General features: G+C 36.9%; 1 protein-coding gene across 5 annotated transcripts in view; it reads left to right on the top strand.

Annotated features, from left to right (window-relative positions):
* The window catches only part of exd3 (exonuclease 3'-5' domain containing 3), a 57,165-nt gene that overhangs the window by 17,342 nt on the left and 18,780 nt on the right, over window positions 1-21,043 (top strand). For all 5 annotated transcript variants that reach the window (XM_038283620.1, XM_038283621.1, XM_038283618.1 and 2 more), the window contains 2 exons: window positions 680-733; window positions 835-966. In XM_038283620.1, the coding sequence (XP_038139548.1) occupies window positions 680-733; window positions 835-966 (186 nt within the window). The remainder of the gene's footprint in view (window positions 1-679; window positions 734-834; window positions 967-21,043) is intronic.

Genomic DNA, 21,043 nt, shown 5'->3' with positions numbered 1-21,043 from the left:
AATGTTTTACTAGTCTAAATTTAAATGAAAAGAAGCATTTATTAGCAAATCAAACAACATCATAAAAATGGATAGCATATGTTGCGGGTGACAATCCATGCACTTGGTGTGGTCATAATTCATGGCTGCTGAATCAGCCAACGCATGCACATATTAGCTGATTCAAGAAAAAACTAATATTGACAAAAATGTGTGCTGCTCTGTTATCTGCACCCTGCTTGAACTAACAGCTGCTGTTACTCACTTTTTAGCCACAATGCACAATCTTATATAAAATAATTATAAGTCCTTTATTCAGCAGACAAAAGCTGATGGAAAAATGTTATGTCATAGTTATACTATGAAGGTGATCTATATGTCCATTTTGGTACTTGGAGATTAGATAGTTCCACCTCATGTTAGAAAAATACTGTGACATCATTAGCTACAGCATTATTATGGTTTTAAAATTACCTCTAGCTAAATGTTGCTATATGTCCAGGTTAAGCTCACCTGTTATCTAACCTTATTTATCAATTTTTTGTATGGTTTTCGATGGTTGAATCATATGAGTTATATCTAATGTACAGTATACAGCATCCACAAGTTTGACTTTGATGCTGCATGATGGATATTAAATAAAAATCAAAGGCTTGGTGCAGTTATTAATTAATTAGTGGCTTTTATTGTATATTTTCAGCTAGCTCAAGCTGAAGGCCGTGTCATCCTGACATGTGGTCAGCCATTCCAGACTGTAAGTAAACATGGAGTCAAGTATGATCTACAAGCCAAATAGTTTCTGGTAGCTCTGATTTTTCTCTATATGTTTATGTTAACATTAGCTGCTTTTTCTAGTTGCGTTCCCAGGTGGGTGAAGGTCGCTGTCTTTCCTTAGACTGTTCAGAGAAGGCCAGAGACCAGGCCATTCAGGTCCTCAGACACTTTAATGTCCAGCCTTCTCCCAGCGATATATTCAGCCGCTGTCAGGTAAATTTCCTTCTAACTATGTTTCTGTAGTCTAGTCAAAGGCAAAGATCATTTAATGGCTTCATTGTTGACTGCTCTTTGAATTAAAATGCTGCACTTACACCACCTTGCAAAGGTTTTCTGCATTTTCGCATTAAAACTAAAAACTGTAATCACTATGTTGGGTTTGCTTGTGACTGACAGTGAGAAATAGGATACATTTGTAAAGTGAAAAAAACAAAAACACATTGGTATTAGACAGTAAATTCTGAAAACACTTTAAAGTATTTGCTTTGCTGCCTTAGTATGTATGTATTTTTTTTGGCAACTGCAGCAATGATCACGTTTTGCCACACTTTTATAAGTGAACGTTTCTGGTTCAGGGCAAGGACTTTTTGCATTACCTCTGTAATGTTAAAGGTTCAGGGTTGAAGTGGATTGCTAAAGCATTATGCTTCATTCACACCAAACTAGCTATGAGCAGCAGGAGGTTTACATGCAAAGTGTATCAATCCTGCAGCTCATTTCGAGCAGCTGGTGCAGCTCGACATTTGCATCTAAACATCTGAGGCGCCTCACACGAAGTCGACGCTTCAGTTGGACCACATGTCACAACAACCAGAGAGGCTCTGCTATGTTTTTCTCGGTAGGCTATGTGGGCACCAATGCAGGTTGGTCAGGTTGTCAAACTGGGTTTGGGTGTGACAATATACCTCTAGAAATGACCGCCATCATCGCGCAACTCTCTGAAGGAAGGTGGAGAAACTCTCCACAAACAGATAGCCTCCAAAGTATCTGTGAATCCAGACAGCACCGATTTGCCTAATGACAGCGTTATGTAGCTTTATTTAGTAAATAAAACCAGGTCAATCTTTCAATTTCCACCATAATTGTTCAAGACACAAGCAAAGAGAAGAGGGTAGCTCCCCCAACGCTGTGTTAAAGAAGATGCTTCTTTGCTGCTCAAAGTGTGTTTTAATGTGAAAGCAGCATTAATGAGAGATTGATATAAACAGACAACAGTTTATTACACTTTCTGTGAACTCAAACATCATATTGGTTTATAAAGATATTGGTTACTTAAAAGCTCTTTGCTTCACGCTGCTATAGTTGCTACACAACAGATGTTAAACTGTGATAAAGGTGCTAATAGGTAATTCAAGTTACCACCATCATCATTGAAAAGATTTCAATGATAATGTGGATGAATATTATGATAATCATCTCAGTAACGACAAATATCTACAGTTTATCATCTTTGATGTCTGTGCTTCCTAAATTCCTCTTTGCAATATGATAAGACTCCTTTCAATAGTGTGAATGTATTGTTGGTTTTCAAAGTTTGTATTCCTGACACATACAGCGCACCACTTGACAATATTACTTCCCAAACAGACCTTTGAGATTTAGTTTTTTCAACAATTATTTTGCAAGATCCAGATATATTTAATGTCCTGAGCAGTCCAACACGTCTAAAGTATGACACAGAAAGACTGTATTATCATATGAGCATGAAGGGGATGTTAAGCATCTGGATGTTAGTTTTAACTCTGCATTATGTTTAACCTATCTAAACTTTGCTTCTATAATGCTTTTTTTTGCATTTTTGTTTTGCTAAGCTGTCTGTGAGAAAGAGGAAGAACGTCTCTTTTTTTAGAGGGAACTCTAACCAAATTGAATAATGAGGAAGTACTTCTGTGGTTTGAAAGCTTACTGAGTTCTCAAATTATATAAGCAAAATCTGCTGTGGTCATAACTTATTTTATAATGCATACGAAAGCTGAACAAACTCATTTAAAAGATGGGAAAGTTATCAGGGGCAATGCTGTCGTGTAGCAAGATGTTGCAGAGGCAGTGGAGGTTGATGGGGAACATGCTGCACTCTCCTGGAGATACAGGCCCAGAACAAATTGAATTTGACCTGTTTTTGCTCTGTATGCACTAAACATCTGAAAGAAGTTGCTCTGTATGCACTATTAGTCTGAAAGAAGTTGCTCTGTATGCACTATTAGTCTGAAAGAAGTTGTTACATAGCAGTAAAGCTGCACAAAGTGAAATGTTAAATAGAAGGAATCAGAGTGCTTAGTTTTGTGTTGGCATTAATGTGGGTATTACAGTGCGATTTAGAGGCCGAAAAAAAACTTATATTAAACTGTTGGGTAAAGGAACTGCTTTCATGTGGAAAGCTACAGATTAACGTCTCACTATATCTAATTAGTAAACCTCCTGGTAGCCTCCTTGTGGAGGTATTCCAGGCATGTCCAGATGGAGGGAGGCCCTGAAGCAGACTCAGGAGACACAGAAAGGGATTGCATTTCCCATCTGGTCTGGGAATGCTTTGAGACCCACAGCAGTGACTGGAGGATGTGGTAGGGAGGACAGACGTCTGGATTACATCGTTCAGCTCAGGGGCCACCAGAGCTCAGACTTTGTACCGATGCTTGACAGTAGAAAGAGATATTCTAAGCAGTCAGGAATTGCTCAATACATAAAAAAAAATAAATTTTAAGGACTATTTAAAGGGTGATGGAAGGAAATCTGATCAAGAAAAGCATTAAAAGTTCTTCACTCCAGATTTTGTACAAGAACACTGCAAAAACAATCCAGAAATAAGTAAAAAATGGCTTAAATTAAGTATATTTAGCCTTAATTTGAGCAGGTAAATAAGATGATTTGCCAATGGAATGAGTATTTTCACTCTTAAAATAAGATAGTTAGATAATATTTACTTGAAATAAGACGATAAAATAGTTTTTTCTTATTTTAAAAGGAAATTGTCTTGTTCCATTGGCAAAGTGTCTTACTTACCTCCTCAAATCAAGGAAAAACACACTTATTTTAAGAAAAAATAACTTATTGAGATTTATATTTTTTGCAGTGAAATATTTAAAAGATCATTCATAGATGTAAAATTTATTTTTTATTCCAAATAAATTATGTTGGTTCAGACCAAGCAAACTATTCTATGAACTCTAATGCTAAAAATCTGAAAATGTTTTGATTGAACATTTACCTGTTGATAAACTTTGCATAAACATGCCAGATTTAGTATGAAGGTTAATGATATAACCAGCAATAAACCACACTGCAAAAACAATCCAGAAATAAGTAAAAAATGGCTTAAATTAAGTATATTTAGCCTTAATTTGAGCAGGTAAATAAGATGATTTGCCAATGGAATGAGTATTTTCACTCTTAAAATAAGATAGTTAGATAATATTTACTTGAAATAAGACGATAAAATAGTTTTTTCTTATTTTAAAAGGAAATTGTCTTGTTCCATTGGCAAAGTGTCTTACTTACCTCCTCAAATCAAGGAAAAACACACTTATTTTAAGAAAAAATAACTTATTGAGATTTATATTTTTTGCAGTGCACTTAGCCCTAACTTCTCTAAACATTGCAGGACTTTTAGTCTAATTGTTACTTTCATGGCTTTTTCTCTGGGTTTTCAGTGTGCTTACTTCTAATTTTGGACCCCTCTATGGCCTAATGGGGCTCTAAACCGCTATCATTGTTTCTCTCAGTTAATAGAAAAGAAAAAAAAAATCAGTTTTACCTTAAATGTACCCTAAAGGTATTAAAATAACTAATTCCTTTCCATAATGACCTCCATTTTGGATCCTGGATTAATAAAATATAGGCAGTGATGTGTGATACTGTGCGTGTTTCCAGATAAATAATATTTTTACAGTAACGTTCCCACCATATAAAAAAATTCTCAATTTTATTGGCTTTAAATATTCAAATATTTGTTACTTTCAACTATAAATGTATTCTGTCATGTTTATGGTGTCAGAATTATAATTCACATAGAGTTATCAGAGAGGCCTCTGATTTATGCTACCTGACCTGTGGTTGTATCTGTGGGTGGCTGTTTAGGGAAGCTGTGCGTCTGCTGCCGACTCTGTTTGTGTTTGTTGTTCAATGGGGATCTTTGCGAGAGGGTTCTTAAACCTGGGTGTTCTGACCTGCTCCTTGAGGACGAAACAAGAATGTCAAAATACGTCACTCGGTTTATCTCTGTCAGGCTTGAAATGTTACAAATGTGGACCACCTTGATGCTCCCTGTCCAAACCCAACTAAACCAGTTATACCAAGGCAATAATGTGTTTCACTACCGTTAACACCTCAAAGGGATGATATTTTTGCAATAAAAGAACAAAAAGTGAGGCAGATTATGTCTTTAATCTAATAATTATTAATCCAGTGGAGGTGCAAATATGCCAGCAAAAGAACATCTATCATCTTTTATCTCATGGCTTATGCTTTTCTGATATTCCTCTTAATGCAGCGGTTATTCTATATTTATTTCTAATTAAGTATCTCAAAAAACTGTCTTCTCCTAAAGTTTAATTTCAATATTACTTTTCCCCTACGATTTGACAGGTTTGATGAAAGTTAGTACCCCTGCTGTGTGTGTGTGTGTGTTCTCTAGAGAGGCTCATGCTTGTGCTGCATTTGGCCCACCCAGGCAAACTTAACCCCTTTGTTGTCTGAATGCAAAGCCTTCTGATTAGCGTTGGATGGGTCAGTTTCCCTCCTTTGTCACTGTTTGTCTCCCTCTCATTCACACACACCAGTGATGAATGTCACATGTAAAAATAAGTTAAAAAGAAGAAAGAGGAGATCAACTACTGAGTAGGGTACTTGTGCCCCAGTGGGTAAAGAAAAAGTTTTTAGAGGCCTTGGAAATTTTGTAAAGAGTAAAACGAATCTGAAATTTTAAAGCAATATTTCATGTCGGGTGGTTAAAACTAAATATTGCATTGCCTATATTCATTTTCTGGATTATTGAACTTTTTTGATCTCACATTGGAGAAATTTTCCTCTGCATTTAACCCATCCCCTTGGGAAGCAGTGGGCTGCCATCGTGGAGCGCCCGCGGAGCAGTATGGGGTTAAGGGTTTTGCTCAGAGACCCAGAGTGGCAGTCTGTTGGAGTGGGTTTCGAACTCACAACCTCTTGATTCCAAGCTCTATGCCCCAACCTCTAGGCCGCCACAATGTCACTCATTAATATTTAATATTAATGTTACAATTAATCTAACCTTGACTCCAATTTTAAACTAAAGATCGTTGTTAGATACTCAACTGGAACATAATTCCTTCTATATTATGAGCCTCCATTTAGTTTATTCATAGGGGTGTTACTACTTAAAAATCTAGACGCATAATAACATGTGACTAGAATCAGATTGATTATTATAAATATGTTTGCTTTGTTTTTAATTTTTTTTCTGATGATAATTCTTAAATGCCAGTAGACTTCTTAAAATGCCATCAATTGTTTACCGTACACTTAGGGTTGTAGGATGTGATGTATGATTGTTTATGATGGCTGTGGCTGCAGCAATGCTGTTTTGGTAGCTGAATTTTTAAAGTAACTGATTCAGAGATTTGCTGAACTTCATTTTTTGTCTGTTAGGGCAAGGCTGCTCCTTTTGACCATGGGTTGTGTCCGAACATCACACGTTTTTGCTCTGTTTGGCTGCATTTTATTAACGGATAAAGGCCTAACTTTTGTTTTCAGCTCTTGTGTGTTTAGTATGAGTTAGTGGTGGGACGCGACTTTTTAAATTTTTTATCGACGTTATCACAGGTTCGTAAATAATTGCAATTAGCCTTACAGTCCTGAGCCTAATATGAAATCAAACCAAAACTGGATTATTTCTGTAGTCGGGTGAACTATTTTCTAATGTTATCAACACACAAACCGTAAAGACAGCTGTAGATAGAGAAGCCTAATTTAAAAACCTCAGACGAGTGTTCTTTTTAAGTGAAAACTGAAGCTCAGTAGGGAGGGAATAAAAGTGAAAAACCTTGGCTTTGGAAAAGTAATAACTGTGCTACTGAGAGCAGGTCAGGTGTTATTTTTGGTTTTAAAAAATAACAATTGAATGTTGTGAAGCATACAAAATGACAATAAAGTTTTTCTAAGTCTCAGTCTAAGTGAAGTTTATCATTGACAATAATCCATTAGCGTATGACATCACAGTTTTTCTTCCCTGACAGCATTTTCAATCTACAACAAAAAATTCCCACTAAGAAACTAATAAAGAGACAATTTGCACTGAGTGTTTTAAAAGTGTATAATATCCCAGATCAATACTGTAAAAAATCCTCTTATGGCATCTGTTTTCCAATGCATATAAATTATGTTGTATGTAATCTGAGTCCCTTTCTTCTTTATTTTTCTTCTTCCTGTCTCAGAAAGAGAGACTGGCATGATATGATTCCAGTTTACTATTAAAGCCCTCGTTAAGTCATTTCATTGCTCCTATATACTTTACAAGAGAAAGATTCATTCTGAGTAACAATGCCTTACGAGAGCCATATCCTTCACACGCTGCTTCACTGGATAATAAGGTGGATATTGTAACTGGTGTTTAACAGTCTGGCGGTTTGTATTCACTATTAGATATTAGGTAGAACAGTGTAGTGATAGAGACCGTTTTATTTCTAAAGAAAACTTCAAATCCTCTCTACAATCATCTAAAGATTAATGAAGTAAAGTTTCATAATTCATAAAAAACAAAAGTAATTCCTCTATTCTAAAGGGTATATTTGGCACAAGAATAAGTGCTTCCTACCAAAACGAACAGCATTCTCACAGTGAAACATGGTGAAGGGTGCATCATGCATGGCTTTGAAAAAATGATAGAGATGTAAATGTTTTCCCATAAGGAGCTGAAACATGGCTTTGTTGTATACTTCTAAAAAAAATACTAAATGCTGAAAATGAATAGTCTATTTCCTCAAGGATTAAGAGCATGAACTCTGAAGCTACCAGGTTATCACAGCTAGTTTTTTACCTTCTCTCCTCAGCATATTGACTTCATGATAGTTTGATGTGTACAAGATATGTGTTAAATTAAAGGCCACAAAAGTGTTGTTTAATTATTTATAACAGTCACATTTTTTAACATCACAAAAAAGGATATTATCATGGCTGCGTGTGCTCTCCAGTGACGCTGTATATTGTACATTTCACAGCCTCAATAGTTGTTCAGTTTTAGCTCTGTTTTCCCAGCGCTGGCTGCTGCACCTAAACTTTCCATGCATGTACACACTCGCACACACTTCCTTTGGGTTGTGCAGCTCCATGAAATGTGCCCACTAGCCTTTTATAGACACGTTAAGATCGTCTGTGGGATAGATGTGCGATAAACCTAACAGACACACACTTTGGAGATGCATTTGCATTACTTAAGATCTGATAAAAGTGCAGAGCCATCAAAATACTCAACACACAGGCATCTTAGCACCTTCAAAGGCTCGAAAGGTCGCAGTTGTGCTCAGGCTCAGCTGTAGACGCTGTTGCAGCAAAAGCACCGGTTCCCACGCACCGCTCTACTGGGGAAGTGAAAACAAGAGCAACAGGAACCGCCAAACTGTGAGAGGGAGGGGCGGGAGGGGGGGGGGGGGGGGGTGAGAACAGAGGAGATGACAGGGAGGTAAAAAAGATGAGAAGGAATTTAAACAATTGAGAGAGTTTGGAGGAACAAGAGATGCAGAGAGAAGAAAAAGAAGCAGGAATGGACTGCATTGTGCGCGAGTGAGACGAGAGTTCCTTCAATGAATGATAGCAGGAGGAAGAGAGAGTGAAGTAAGAGGAGGAGTGGAAGAGAGCAGGGGGATAAAAAGGACTCGTCTGTCCTTTGATCTTCTTGGACAGCCGCAAGCTGAGAAACCGGAGGAATGTGAGAGGCTGGGGCGCAGTTAATGTTAACCTTCACCAGCTATTAATCAGGGGCAGGACGGATGGATATGTCAAAAAAAAACTCACACCTCAAATCTGAATCCCTGTTATTCAACTCAAGTCGATGGCGTCTGATTACATCAGTACCTTTTTTATTTTGATATATAGGAAATTTAAGATGAGCATTTCACTTATCTGCACCATATATGTACGTTTCCTAGGAGACAAGAGGAAGACACAGTGATAAGGGGTTGGAGTGGAGGGGCAATGAGGGGGGGACAGGGGGCATTCCATACACTCGCCAAGACATTCCGAGGGAAACCATCCCAAATATTTCCCACTGTGTGTGGAGAGGGCTTCACATCTCCTGTTGCACACATACAGTTTCACATGGTGTTAGAGGTGAACCCTACACTGACTGTGCTCGTCAAAGGAAACTCGTTAATCTCTCACTCATTGTTCTGCTCCGAACACACACACACACACACACAGAATCATACAGTAATTAGTTGGAGTTTTAAAGCATTAAAACCCAGCATGTTTTTTGTGGTTGGCAAGTCAGCAAAAGCCATTGTGATTGAACATTTATGCACGATTTTAGAAATTAAAAGAACCATTACCATAAATTGAATACAGCCTAGTTGTGGTTACTCTAGGACTTATGTTTGTTGTGGATATATCCTCTTCAGTTTAATGAGAAGTTGACTCATGGAGGCAGAGTGTTCATCACACATGAAAAAAGAACTTTAGTTCAAGGGAAAGCATTTGCCAACATTTTGTTTTATTTATGTATCTGTGGTTTATTTTTTTTCTTTTGCTTATAAGCTTTCATCTGGCACATTTACATGATGGATTACCGTCATTACTTCATCCACAAAATGGATAAATGCATAACAAGTAAAAAAAAAAAAGGAAATGACATTAAGAATAAAAAGCAAAGAACATCAGTTGAAAAGCCTGAAGCTTGAAGCTGTAAAGCTCTCTGTTTTTTTTCTGCTTTTGATCTTTGAGGAAAGTTTCCCCGTCTCAGTTCAAACTGCCTGTTGAGAAGGTGTTAGAAGTTTGGGATAATGTTCAGACATCAGTTCCTTCGCCGCCACTGAAACAGATCCTTAACAGATGCTGCGTTTGAGTTTTCTTAGAAGCTTCAGCTGGGAATAGGGTCACACCTGAGTGTGGTTGTAAGTTGAAAAATGGTGGGATTTACTATATGTTTTGGTGTTTAGTGCTCTTAACTTCTCTTGTGTCAACTACTGTAACCTTAGAAGTGCAAAGTTTATAGATTATATTGTTAAATATGCCTTTGAATGCTGTAGATGTAGTTAGTCAGGACCACTGACTTAACTAGTCTGATTACACGGAGCGTTTCTGTTTTACACTGAGAAAATTTTACCACCAAGTTTCAGACGAATATAGAAAATGAATGTTGACACAGCTCAGTAACCCTCCCAGCTCCCCTCCCTATCCTTTGCAGGGCTCTGTAGTTTGCATTATTGCTGTCAGAGCCTGACAGAAGAAGCAGTTTGGTAAACAGTCTGGACAGCAGCTTTGATGAAGATAAAGTAGCAGCCATTCAAAATGGCCCTTCCCAGTCATAAGCCAGCCAAATGGCAGCAAAATCCCCTCCAACTTCCAGCCACTGGCCTTCTCATAGGCGTGCATATTGTTTATTTTTTTATTTTTTACTAAAATCCACCCTTTCACTGAATTACAAGGCCTTAACAGGAGATGACGCTTCTCTTTAGATCTTAATGTCCACAAATCATGTCAGAGAGAATATTTTAGTACAAAGATTGATGATTATAAAGGAATTGTAGGGGGCTAGCCAGGGGCCTATCAAGGAAAGTGGAGAAATTTTGAATGGCAACTACTGTATAAGGATATTTAAAAAGAGTGATTGTTTTTTTTTCTGTCTCCTCAGAAAGGGAACTCGCAGACTGACCATGATTAGTAATTTTAGCCTCATATTTTTTCTTAACGATTTGTTTACCGCTTGGATATCATCTGTTGGCAATCTATTTTGTCCTTAATGACCAGAGTAAGAAGGTCGTTTCTAGCTTGGCTGTAATATTTGAAACCTGGATGTTTTTTGATCGGGCATGGGAGACTCCACCATCCGTGCACTAATTTATAGCTTAACGTAGTAAAAAGAGAAAACCAGACACCCTGGCTACATTATGTGCTACACTGAGTCATACTGTAGGGATGTACTGGGGGTTGTTAACGTCTCATTAGTTGGCATCTGTCAGCACACCTGTTTATCTATCAACAACTCTGAGAAAAGCAGATATCTGCAGGGTTTTTTTATTCTCTATTTCTTACTATATATTTATCATTTCATGTCAGGGAGTAATTAATATGTTTCCCGTTTAGAAAAAAAAATCTTTATATTACAATAAATTGTTCCTTGTTAAATGTCTATTTCTATAACAAATATAAAAAAAAATATCTTTAACAACTTTTTAAAGAATGGGCCTCATTACAGAAGTAAAAAATAAAATAATACAAATAATATAAAAAGAAAAGTCATATAATCTGAAAACAACTAATAAAAACTACTGATCGAGGCAAGATGTGCAACATGTCATGTGAATATTTTAATGCAAGATCAACTAACTTGACAACATTCTGCTAAATCTGCTTTTATTACACAGACACACCTGTACTGTAAATCTTCAGACCACATCTGTCACCCCTTCATCTACTCTCCATCTTTCTCATAATGCATAAACATATATGAAATATGATGGCAAGACTCTACTTGAACAAAGTGAGAAATACCCAAACATTCCATGTTTAGTGAAATAATAAAGCCAAGGAGGTGCGATGGAGTGAAATGAATTAAAGTTTGACTGTCGGAGGAGGTTTTCTGAACTTCGCATCCATTTACTGTTCCTGATGTTATTTCAATAGCAGCTCTAACTGTTCTTTCTTTTGACTAAATGAGAACAAATCCAACTAGTGTCCTCTGGATACCGACATGTCCAACTGCAAGTGTTGACCAATAGAATCAAATTTTAATTTATAATTGCAGAGTTACATTATATATATGATGTAGCCTAATCAAAGGGACAATTGCTTCTAAGAAAAGCAAATGTAACCCTTTAGTGAAAACTGGATAACAGCTGACTGATTGTGCAAGAATACTATGTCAAGTTCGGAGCACGAGGAAAATGTGTCTGTAACTTAGAGAAGATTAGAAATGGGAGAAAAATTGTGATGTGACATTATCTCCTCCTAAATCACTCGTAAAAATGCTTCTTGCATGAGGCCCACTAGCTTTAAAAGAAAACAAATTGCACATAACTGCATGAAACCCAAAACGTCAGTCAGTGACACAGGCTGTAATCTTTGACTTTATTGAAGACTTATTGAAGTATTGAAAATGTAACATCACAGATTTTGAATAAAAATATAGTAGATATGAATACATTTCCTCCTAATTTAACGTTATGTACATCCAGACATATTATTCCTCCTACTATTATTCCACCTATTATTCCTCCTCCTAAAGTTCAACTTTTTTATTTACTTTAATCCAACTGTTTTTGGTATTCTTTTTTGTTTCAGCATTTTTTATTTTATTTTTTATTTTTCTGCTTGCTTTGATTCCGTTTTATTTTCCTATATTTTAATCATGTAAAGCACTCTGCATTGTCTTTGTACTGAATTGTACTTTACAAATAAGTTTGCTTTGCCTTTCCTTGCCTTGCCTTACTCAGATTAGACTGGCTGTTTGAGCCCCTGTTCCCTTTCTGTCATCTCAAACCTTTCTCTCCTGGCAACTAAACCAATTTATCCATGCAGCTGCTGTCCTCCACTGAATGTTTTTTTTTGTGTCATCCTTTGTAAACCCAATGGAAAGCCCAGTAGATCAGCAGCTTTTGAAATACTTAAACCACTCTACAAGTCACCAAAAACTCTGCCACCTTCATATTTGGTTTAATCCCCTTGCTTCCAAATTAGATTACTTGTTTTAAACTTCAGTAAATCACCGTTGGCATATCTAGATGCACACATTAAATTTCTGCCATGAGACTGGATAAGCTGCTGTTTTTATTTACCAAACAAATATGCAAATGTACCTATTAAACTGTCCAGCAAGTGTTGCATTATTTAATATATTTATTATTCTTTAAGCATGCATTGTTTGTAATTATTTTAATCTTTTCACTTTAATTTTGCAGATTTCTTTATTTTTTGCTGAACTATACAAATATCTTAACAGAAAATCTGCAGCTCTTTGAGAACAGACAGCGGCAGACATTGGTACAATCAGATATATATCACTCAGCAAGCATTTCTAATCGGATCTCCTCTTTTTTTTTTTTTCCCCACAGCTTAGTTGACATCAGTTTAGCATAGCAATGTAATGACACCTGTGCGGCATGAGTGTGCATGATAGAGATCTCTGTGTCTGCATACTTGTCTGAGACACTAGGTGTTCGAGCATCACTGTTTTTCTCTCTGGAACATCTGCTTTTTAGGGTAACCGATGAACTGATGAGATGTTGGGAGTTTTGCTTCAGGGATCACTAGATATAAACACAGCTTTGAACAAAATTGACAGTTTAGAAAAATTACAGAACTAAGTTATCTTTATCTTGTCTTGTTTTTCACATTTTTGCTTGTTTCTGTTCTCTGTATTTAAAGAAAATGGCAGCTGTAAAATCTGTAGCTCCACCGGGTTCAAAATGTTCCTGCCTGGGATACATTAGAATCTGATAGTTTACATAAACTTAGCTTTTTTTAAACTTAACACAAGAGTGAGAAAAGAGCAGCAGCATCGATGTGTTTCATGGTTCTAAATTATATTAACCAATTTACAATTAGATGTACTCTGAACCTACCAGTTGCTATTTTTAAGAACAGTTGATTGGATGTTTTTATAGTCTTCTAGTCTCATATTTTCCTTCTGCATGTTTAACATGAAACTAAAGTTTGTCTTGTTTTAAACCAGCTGAAACTGAATTTTACTTCTTTTTACGGGACTATATTTTTATAGACTATATTGTTCTTAAACGTTTCTGATATAAAGTGTATTTCATTGCATCTATAGCTAAACTACTTCAGCAAATCAAACAGGAGACCTTTAACGCCCTTCTTAATTGGATTCCCACATCTGTTATCTAACACAGGGTGGTGCTTATATTCAACTCAGATCCAAGGTTTTTCAGTGATGTATTATTTGGTGTGGGAGTGAACTGTATGTGGGAAACATATTCCACTTTATTTTCAGCATTTGAGCTCGACGGACACTTTGGGTACTAGCCTGACTTTCTGAGTGCATCGGTAGAGTAAAATTAAATTTGGTTTAAAAGCTAAAACAGGCAGATAAAGTTTACTGCGAAATAAACCAGTCTTAAATTGGACGGGAAAGAGGATTGTGAATAAATGTATTTACATAGACTGTTGCTCTAAAGTCTGTGTGTATCTGAAGAAGTTCTTTAGAGTGATTATCTAAAATAACCATCCATTTAGGTTGAAAACACCTTTGCTTATAGATGGTTCAAGTGGTGGTTAAAGCTTTTTTTCCTTTTATTCTGCTTCCAATTTCTCTCTTCACTTGTTTTCCATTTTGTTTCTAGGTAAATTGTCAAAAAAAAATCTGTGTATCCTCTCCTGTTCCTTTGTGGATTTATTTTGATGTCATTCCGATTGCATGTATAGATAACAATCTCATCACATTTTAGAATCAACATCAGCTGCCCATTGCAGTTTTTTTTTTTTTTTTTACATATAGTAGCAAATAACAAGCTGGTTTTGTACTGGAAATAGTAGTATTCTAGGCTTTATGAGGTAATAAAAAAAGATTTAAGATGTTTGAATAAAAAAAAAAATTGCCCCTAATTGAACATACATATGACAGTAAAAATAGAAAAAGTAGAGCCTTAGATTAAAAACCTGTTAAAATATATTTTGGCCCCTTTTCCGGTTAACGCAGACATACCAAGTATTGAAATTTCATTATAATAGTTATATTAGTGCTCCCTGATTGTGAAATTGCGATTGGTTTTCACTTGAGCGGGGTCTGTTACTATCAGGACAAGAAGTTTATTCTGGAAGTTTTATGTGATGCCTTCAGGAATAGTGCGTATCACGTATGTGCTGCCAGATTTTATTGCAAGGTTAGTGCACAGTTAAATGTGCTTTTTCCCTACTTAAATAGCAAGAAAACAGTGTTTTATATCATTTTTGCAACATTATCTGTCTCTTACAGAAGCATGTTTTTACAGTGACTCCTGTTGGCACTTCGCCAAAAGTAAATTCTGCGCATCATCCTGTTAAATCTGCTGTTTTGACAATAAAAACATCTCCAAGAAAATAACATAAATATACATTTGAAAGTTGTTGTTTATTTGAACATTTTTGAAAAAAAAAAAACAGAAGTTAAGGGCTATTTTGGTCACATATCTAGGTATTCAGTAAATCACTGCTATAAAACAATGCTTGCGGTAGTTAATTTCAAATCGCACACCCTCCATTAACAAATCTGTGGTCCAGCAGCAAAAATAAGAACTTAGCACAAACAATACTAAAAGAATAAAGGATATATAATATAATACTTGCAAAAACACATAAGATATGTCTTTATAAAAGAACAGAGTTAATTTGTTTATTTTGACTTTTTCTTGAGTTTTTTTTCAACCCATCAAGTTGAACTGGAAAGAAAGAGATTATATATATATATATAAATTATACACATGAATAGACAAACATATTTCTACTTGGAAGACCCAGGAAATAAACACAGGAACAGAAAATATTTCCTTTTATATTATTTTTATTTCATTGCGCTTTTACTTTGAAAGATTTTGAATAAACTTCCAGTTCTGCCATTGAAGGAGACCTCAAAATGCAGGTCTGCAGCTAGACTCTTGTTTCATATTATGATTTTTCGTTCCTCTGCTCCAGCTTCTTCTGTCTGAGCCCCAAAGCAGGACACAGTCAACCGATAAATCTTCCTCTTTTTGTGATCCCCTACTGTCCTCACCTCTGTATGAGTGATATCACCCCGAAGCAGGATAACCGTTTCGGATCCTGGACAGACAGACGCACCACGGGAAACGATTGTCATCCAGCCGTAGCTCCTAGAGTTATCTCTTGAGGATCTGGTTGACCTGCAGGGATGCCGGGGCCATTGTTCGGCTTTCCTCCTTAAATAAATGACTGTGTGAATGTTGCCTGCAGGTGCTTCAATCTTAATGTTAATTTCCCCAAGAAAAAATATCAGAAAATATGCCATCCTAAATATTGAATAAAGTGAGCGCTGAGTCTAAAATGGTTCTATGCTTACACTTTTAGATCTTAAATAGTATGATTAAGTATTATGTGTTAACTTGTCCACATTATTCTCCATATTATCACATATATGTTTAATTAGTTTACAGTAGTTGTGTCAATGCTTTGGGTTCCCTGGGATAGAAATCTGTCTTTAAAGCTTCATATCCATTAAGTTACCTCTGTTTTTTCCTCCATTGATCTCTATTGATATGATAATATATAAATTGTTTGTAGCAACATTCCCATAATTGTATAGTTATGTCCTCCAGCAATATTGAAATCTCTTGAAGCAAAATTTTACCCTCCATGGCATGAAAAGTTTTAATATATGGATAACTTATAAATACTGTGTTGTTGTATATTGACTTTCAATATTTTCATATTATATTGCATATTATATATGTAGATGTAGAGGTGTGAATGGTAATTAGTTGCTTAAGGCTTTTTTCAAATGTGTTCATATTGTAAGTTATATATTTAAAGATAGTGGTTTAAGTCTTGTTTAATTATGGTGCCATTTCACTTTTTAAATGCATCGTGCAACATTGTTAGGATGTTGTTAGTATCACCAAAGTTTGGCGTCTGCGTTAATTGTGCATTTCTAGTCATACTGGACTTTTAAAGCGCTTTGCATGCAAGCCACATTGACCATGTGACACCCACAAACCCACAACTTTCCGACTGCTAGACAACTAGTCTTCCCATTGAGCCACAGCTGTAATCAAGTAATATTGATTTGCAATTTATAATAATCAGAATATAATCCTGGGTTAGAATTGAGCACAGCTTTTGCACTGTCCTTTTCTCAAACTTCTTTCCTTTAAAGATCCTAACCAGTTCTTCAACACTTGTTTTCCCTCACTGTATCAGTTTCTTCTCCTCTTCCTTTATTTGGCCTTCTCACTTTCCATCTTTGTCGCTCTCCCTCGCTTCTGGTTCTCACCCGGTCTCCGTGTTCTGCTCGGCTCCACTCCCTGTCTCACTCTCCGTTTCAGATTAGCCAAGGCGAGGAATCCGGTGCAGCCGGCAGCTGGAATGTCCTGTTTGTCTTGCTGTGTTTGTGTGTGTGTGAGAAGTTGGTGAGGTTGGTGCTGCTTTTTTGATTTTGATGTGTTCCATTGTCTGAGAGCCAAGCTGCTTCCTGTCCCTGCTTTCCCCAATCGCCTCGGAGAAATAAGAGAGGGCAAACAAGACGATAGAGGGAAAAACTGAGGATGAACAAGTGGGGAAGAGAAGGGTGGGATGTGATGGGGGGGGGGGACTGTAAGGGGAGAGAGAGGTGAAGCAGGAAGTGATGGAGGGATGTGTAAGGGATGAGAGCTCAGTATAGGAAGAGAAGTGAAAAGGAAGGAGAGAGCTTCAATAGGGCTTTTCCTCCAAACACCAATACAATGAAGTAGTGCGTAATTTCCCATACAGAGCACCTCACACCCCCCCATACACAAAAATACAGTGCACGAAAAGTTTCTCATAGCAGGTAAAGCTGATTTCTCCCAGTTTGAGCTCATAACTAACTATTTCGTTGTTTTTTAATATGCTCTGGTTCTGAACTGCAGAGGAAGCATTGATATGAAAGGATGAGGGAAGAACTGGCAAAACAGCAGAGGATGAGGAAATCTAGGAAGCAAGCAATAAAAACAAAGAAATTGTATAAACTAGTAAAAAGATTAAATGGATCTGAGCCTGTCATATATTTTGCTGTAAAAATGTGGATTTGTTTATGTTTGTGCACGTTCCTGTTTGGCCACCTGAGCTAAAACCATTTTTCATATTTTACAGTTGAAGTGAGGTCCGGCTGTTGGAAAGTGAGGACATTTTCCTGGTCCTACTTTACCAGGGTTAGAGTTAGAGCTAAAGAGTGAATAAAGTTTAGCTTAGCTGAGTATGCACTGGTAATGGTGAGGGGTTGGAGAGAAAGGGTAAAAAAAATGACTAGAAATCAATGGTAATCAACACATGGTCCTCACTTGATATAGCAAGATGAGAATATCTGTGTGTTTGTGTGTGTGCGGCCTGGTCTTTGACGTGGCAGAGCGCAGCATTCCTGCTGGGTGGTGATGTCATGAGAACTAGATCTCCACTTGCAGACAGAGAGCCCTGTTTATGTTCCCCTCCAGAGGAGAAACCACACTGCGTGTCTGTGTGTGTGTGTGTGTGTGTGTGTGTGTGTGTGTGTGTCTGTCTGTCTGACTTGGATATTGGCTCATGGGGGAGGTGGGGAAGCCAAGAGGCACTCGAGAGGGTCTACTTTCCCCTGCCGCTCAGGGAGAGGGAACCACTTACTGATGCCTTCCTCTCAAACATACCAGAGAAAGAGGAAGTTTCTCATGTTTTGCCGAGCACGGTAGCTGCACAGCCAGACTGTGCTGCTGTGAGTGATTGCCCTATGCTTCCAAACAGTCCCCTAAGGGAGGTTAAATTCTTTGCAGTATAATAACAAACCTTGGGTCAGCTAATGACTAAAATACCACTCAGAGAAACAATCCTACAGTATTATTTTTGTCTCATAAAACCGTATGTCAGTTTATTCTGAAAGTGAAAAAGTAGGTTTGGGATTTCTTAACACATTTTATTCCATCCGGATGATAATTAAAATCTCTTGATTCAATAAAAATGGAAAGGTAATGCTTTGGAGGTGTTGTAAGAACAAACCCACACCATCATGCTTTTTCTCTCACAGAAACTGCTGGTATGATTCTCATTGTGTCTGTGGTCATGGTTTAATGGTTTCCCTTGCGATAGTGAAATGTGATCTTTGGTCTTTTCAGCTTTGTGAATCGTAGATCATTCTCCCACACTCTGCACCCACCACAACATAAGCGAGCCTTCCAAGATCTTTCTGCCCCATGCTGCACTCGCCTGAGGATGATGAAGAACTCATGTCAGCAGGGCTAATACCTGCCAGTGAGAAATAGCTGGGAGGTTTAGGGCTGTTATTATCACAACTCTGAGGCACACGGACCCACTTTAGCGGATAGAGTGACTCCTCAGCATATTCTCATGTTCTTTTGGCAGCTGTCTACTTGGGATCCTTTTTTACAAAGATATTTTATAGACATTTTTTTCATGTAATTAAAACAGCAAAACCCGAGCCACACGTTTGGGGAGGTTGTTAATTGCTCTATAAAACGATCGCTTGATAAAACTACATGTGGCCTGTGACCTGATGCAATTTCACATTAAAAAAAATCAAACCACTTTTGAGCTCGATGCATTGTCCTTGAGCTTCTGATCATAACCAAATATAAGTATGTTACGTTGTGTAAAAAACAAAACGCATTATAAAAGAGAGAGGGTAAAAGGCGAGAAAAGACAAAAAAAAAGAAAACACGTAGAGCATCTGTGGCTGATTTCTGATCTCTGGTTTTGATAAAGGTTCGCCCAGTAGGGGATACCAGTCCCAGATTCTCTGCCAGCTATAATTGACAGACTGAAGTTATTCCTTTTAAGCCTTCTTGATGTGGGCAGCCATTTTTTTAAAGCAAAGACAAAGACTGTTTTAAAGGTTAGTATATCAACTTTAAAACTGTATTTCGCAATGCATCAAAACCCTTATTTACTGTAGATGTGAAACTTAAGAAATGTTTCAAACCTGTCAAGTAAGAGATTGAAAGCTCTAAGAAGTAAAGCAAAGCAATTTGTCATATGTGGCCTTGCTGTTACTCCATCCAGTTCAGTTTTCTGGTATTATGAAATTCTCCTGAAGTCTCGGATATCTGCCACATTTTCAAGATTTTCCATCAGACCAGAAATGACGGGGATTAAAGGAAATCCTTGTGGAGACACACAGGAATGGTTTAACAGCCTTGTTGATGAAAATGAGGTGGCAATGTTAGAAGTCTGCTATCGAACAATGAGTGGCGCCAATTTAGGAGGGAAATTCAACACTGCTTGTCACTTCAATTTTATTAGTTTAGAATACTTTTGCAATATTTTTTTTTATTCTGTGTGGTTTATTTCTGGCTGAGAAAAAAAATGTTATGATTATATTGTGCTTCTCATTGTTTTTCTGTAGCTACTAAGTCCTTGATTCAGGAAAGTAAACCTTCCTGTCAGGAGGGGTATAAAGCTGGAGATTCAGCTGTTTTGCAAATGTATAATAATGATCTTTCCAAATCTAACTTATTAAATTTTCTTGAAGGGAGACAAAATTATCCAACAAAATCCTATTTTTCATTAAATAAATTGTGTTGGATTAGTAAAAAAAAAAAAAAAAAAAAAAATTGTTGGCTCAAGCCTCTCAAGAATAACTATTATGGATGGATTTATTGAAATAATATAATTTGGTAACTCCGTAGATTGAAAAGTATGTGCCAAATTATTAAATAATAAAGTCACATTAGCTTTCTGAATTTCATAAAGAAAGTTGACTTTGACTTTAATTTGCAAGCACTTAGGATGCTGTGCTTAACTGCCGAAAAAGTTTGAGATTATGTAACCAGTATATTTGCTTATATTTGCCCCAAATCTCTCAAAGTTTAAAAGCTTGACATGCATAACGACATCCTAACAATGATTGTCACCTTGGAGAATGAAGAAGATCTTGTTCATAATTGACACAACACAAAAAGGGGAGACACTCGGTCCTTTACTTTGCTTACAGTAAAAACTTCCTCCTTGGTGTTAAGAAGTTGTTGGTGGTAAATTATCTCATCCTTCCCTCCTGTGTTTCCCTAATGCTAGGTTACTAACTGCATAATTTCAGTTACAGCTAGGCTCATGATTGCTGTCTCTCTGCATGATGAATGTGTGTGGTCTATTGTCTGTGCTTATTGTCACGAAGGAGTTAGGATTTTTAAAGTCTGTGGTTTTATTGCTCTTCCTGCCTCATGTTTACAGTTTTGGACCGTTAAAACGACAGTACCAGTGAAAGTAAAATAAATTATGACCTGATTCACACCTTCAGTATTATAGGCTGACATGTAAAACCTGCACCCACATGAGGAATCATTGACCTACATACCTTTGACATAGTAAACATAGCTTTATCCAGCATACATACAGGCTGTATTAAAGTGCAAATTCAGAAGTGTGTGAGATTCGTGAGAGTTAACAAACAAATCTAAACCTCATGTCGATGTAGATCATACATGGTCCCCCCCCCCCCTAGATT

This window comes from Cyprinodon tularosa, unplaced genomic scaffold (assembly GCF_016077235.1).
Source record: "Cyprinodon tularosa strain WSP-4 unplaced genomic scaffold, ASM1607723v1 ctg196, whole genome shotgun sequence".
Lineage (NCBI taxonomy): Eukaryota > Metazoa > Chordata > Actinopteri > Cyprinodontiformes > Cyprinodontidae > Cyprinodon > Cyprinodon tularosa.
The sequence above is the reverse complement of the archived record's forward strand: the minus strand, read 5'-3'. Positions and strand labels throughout refer to the sequence as shown.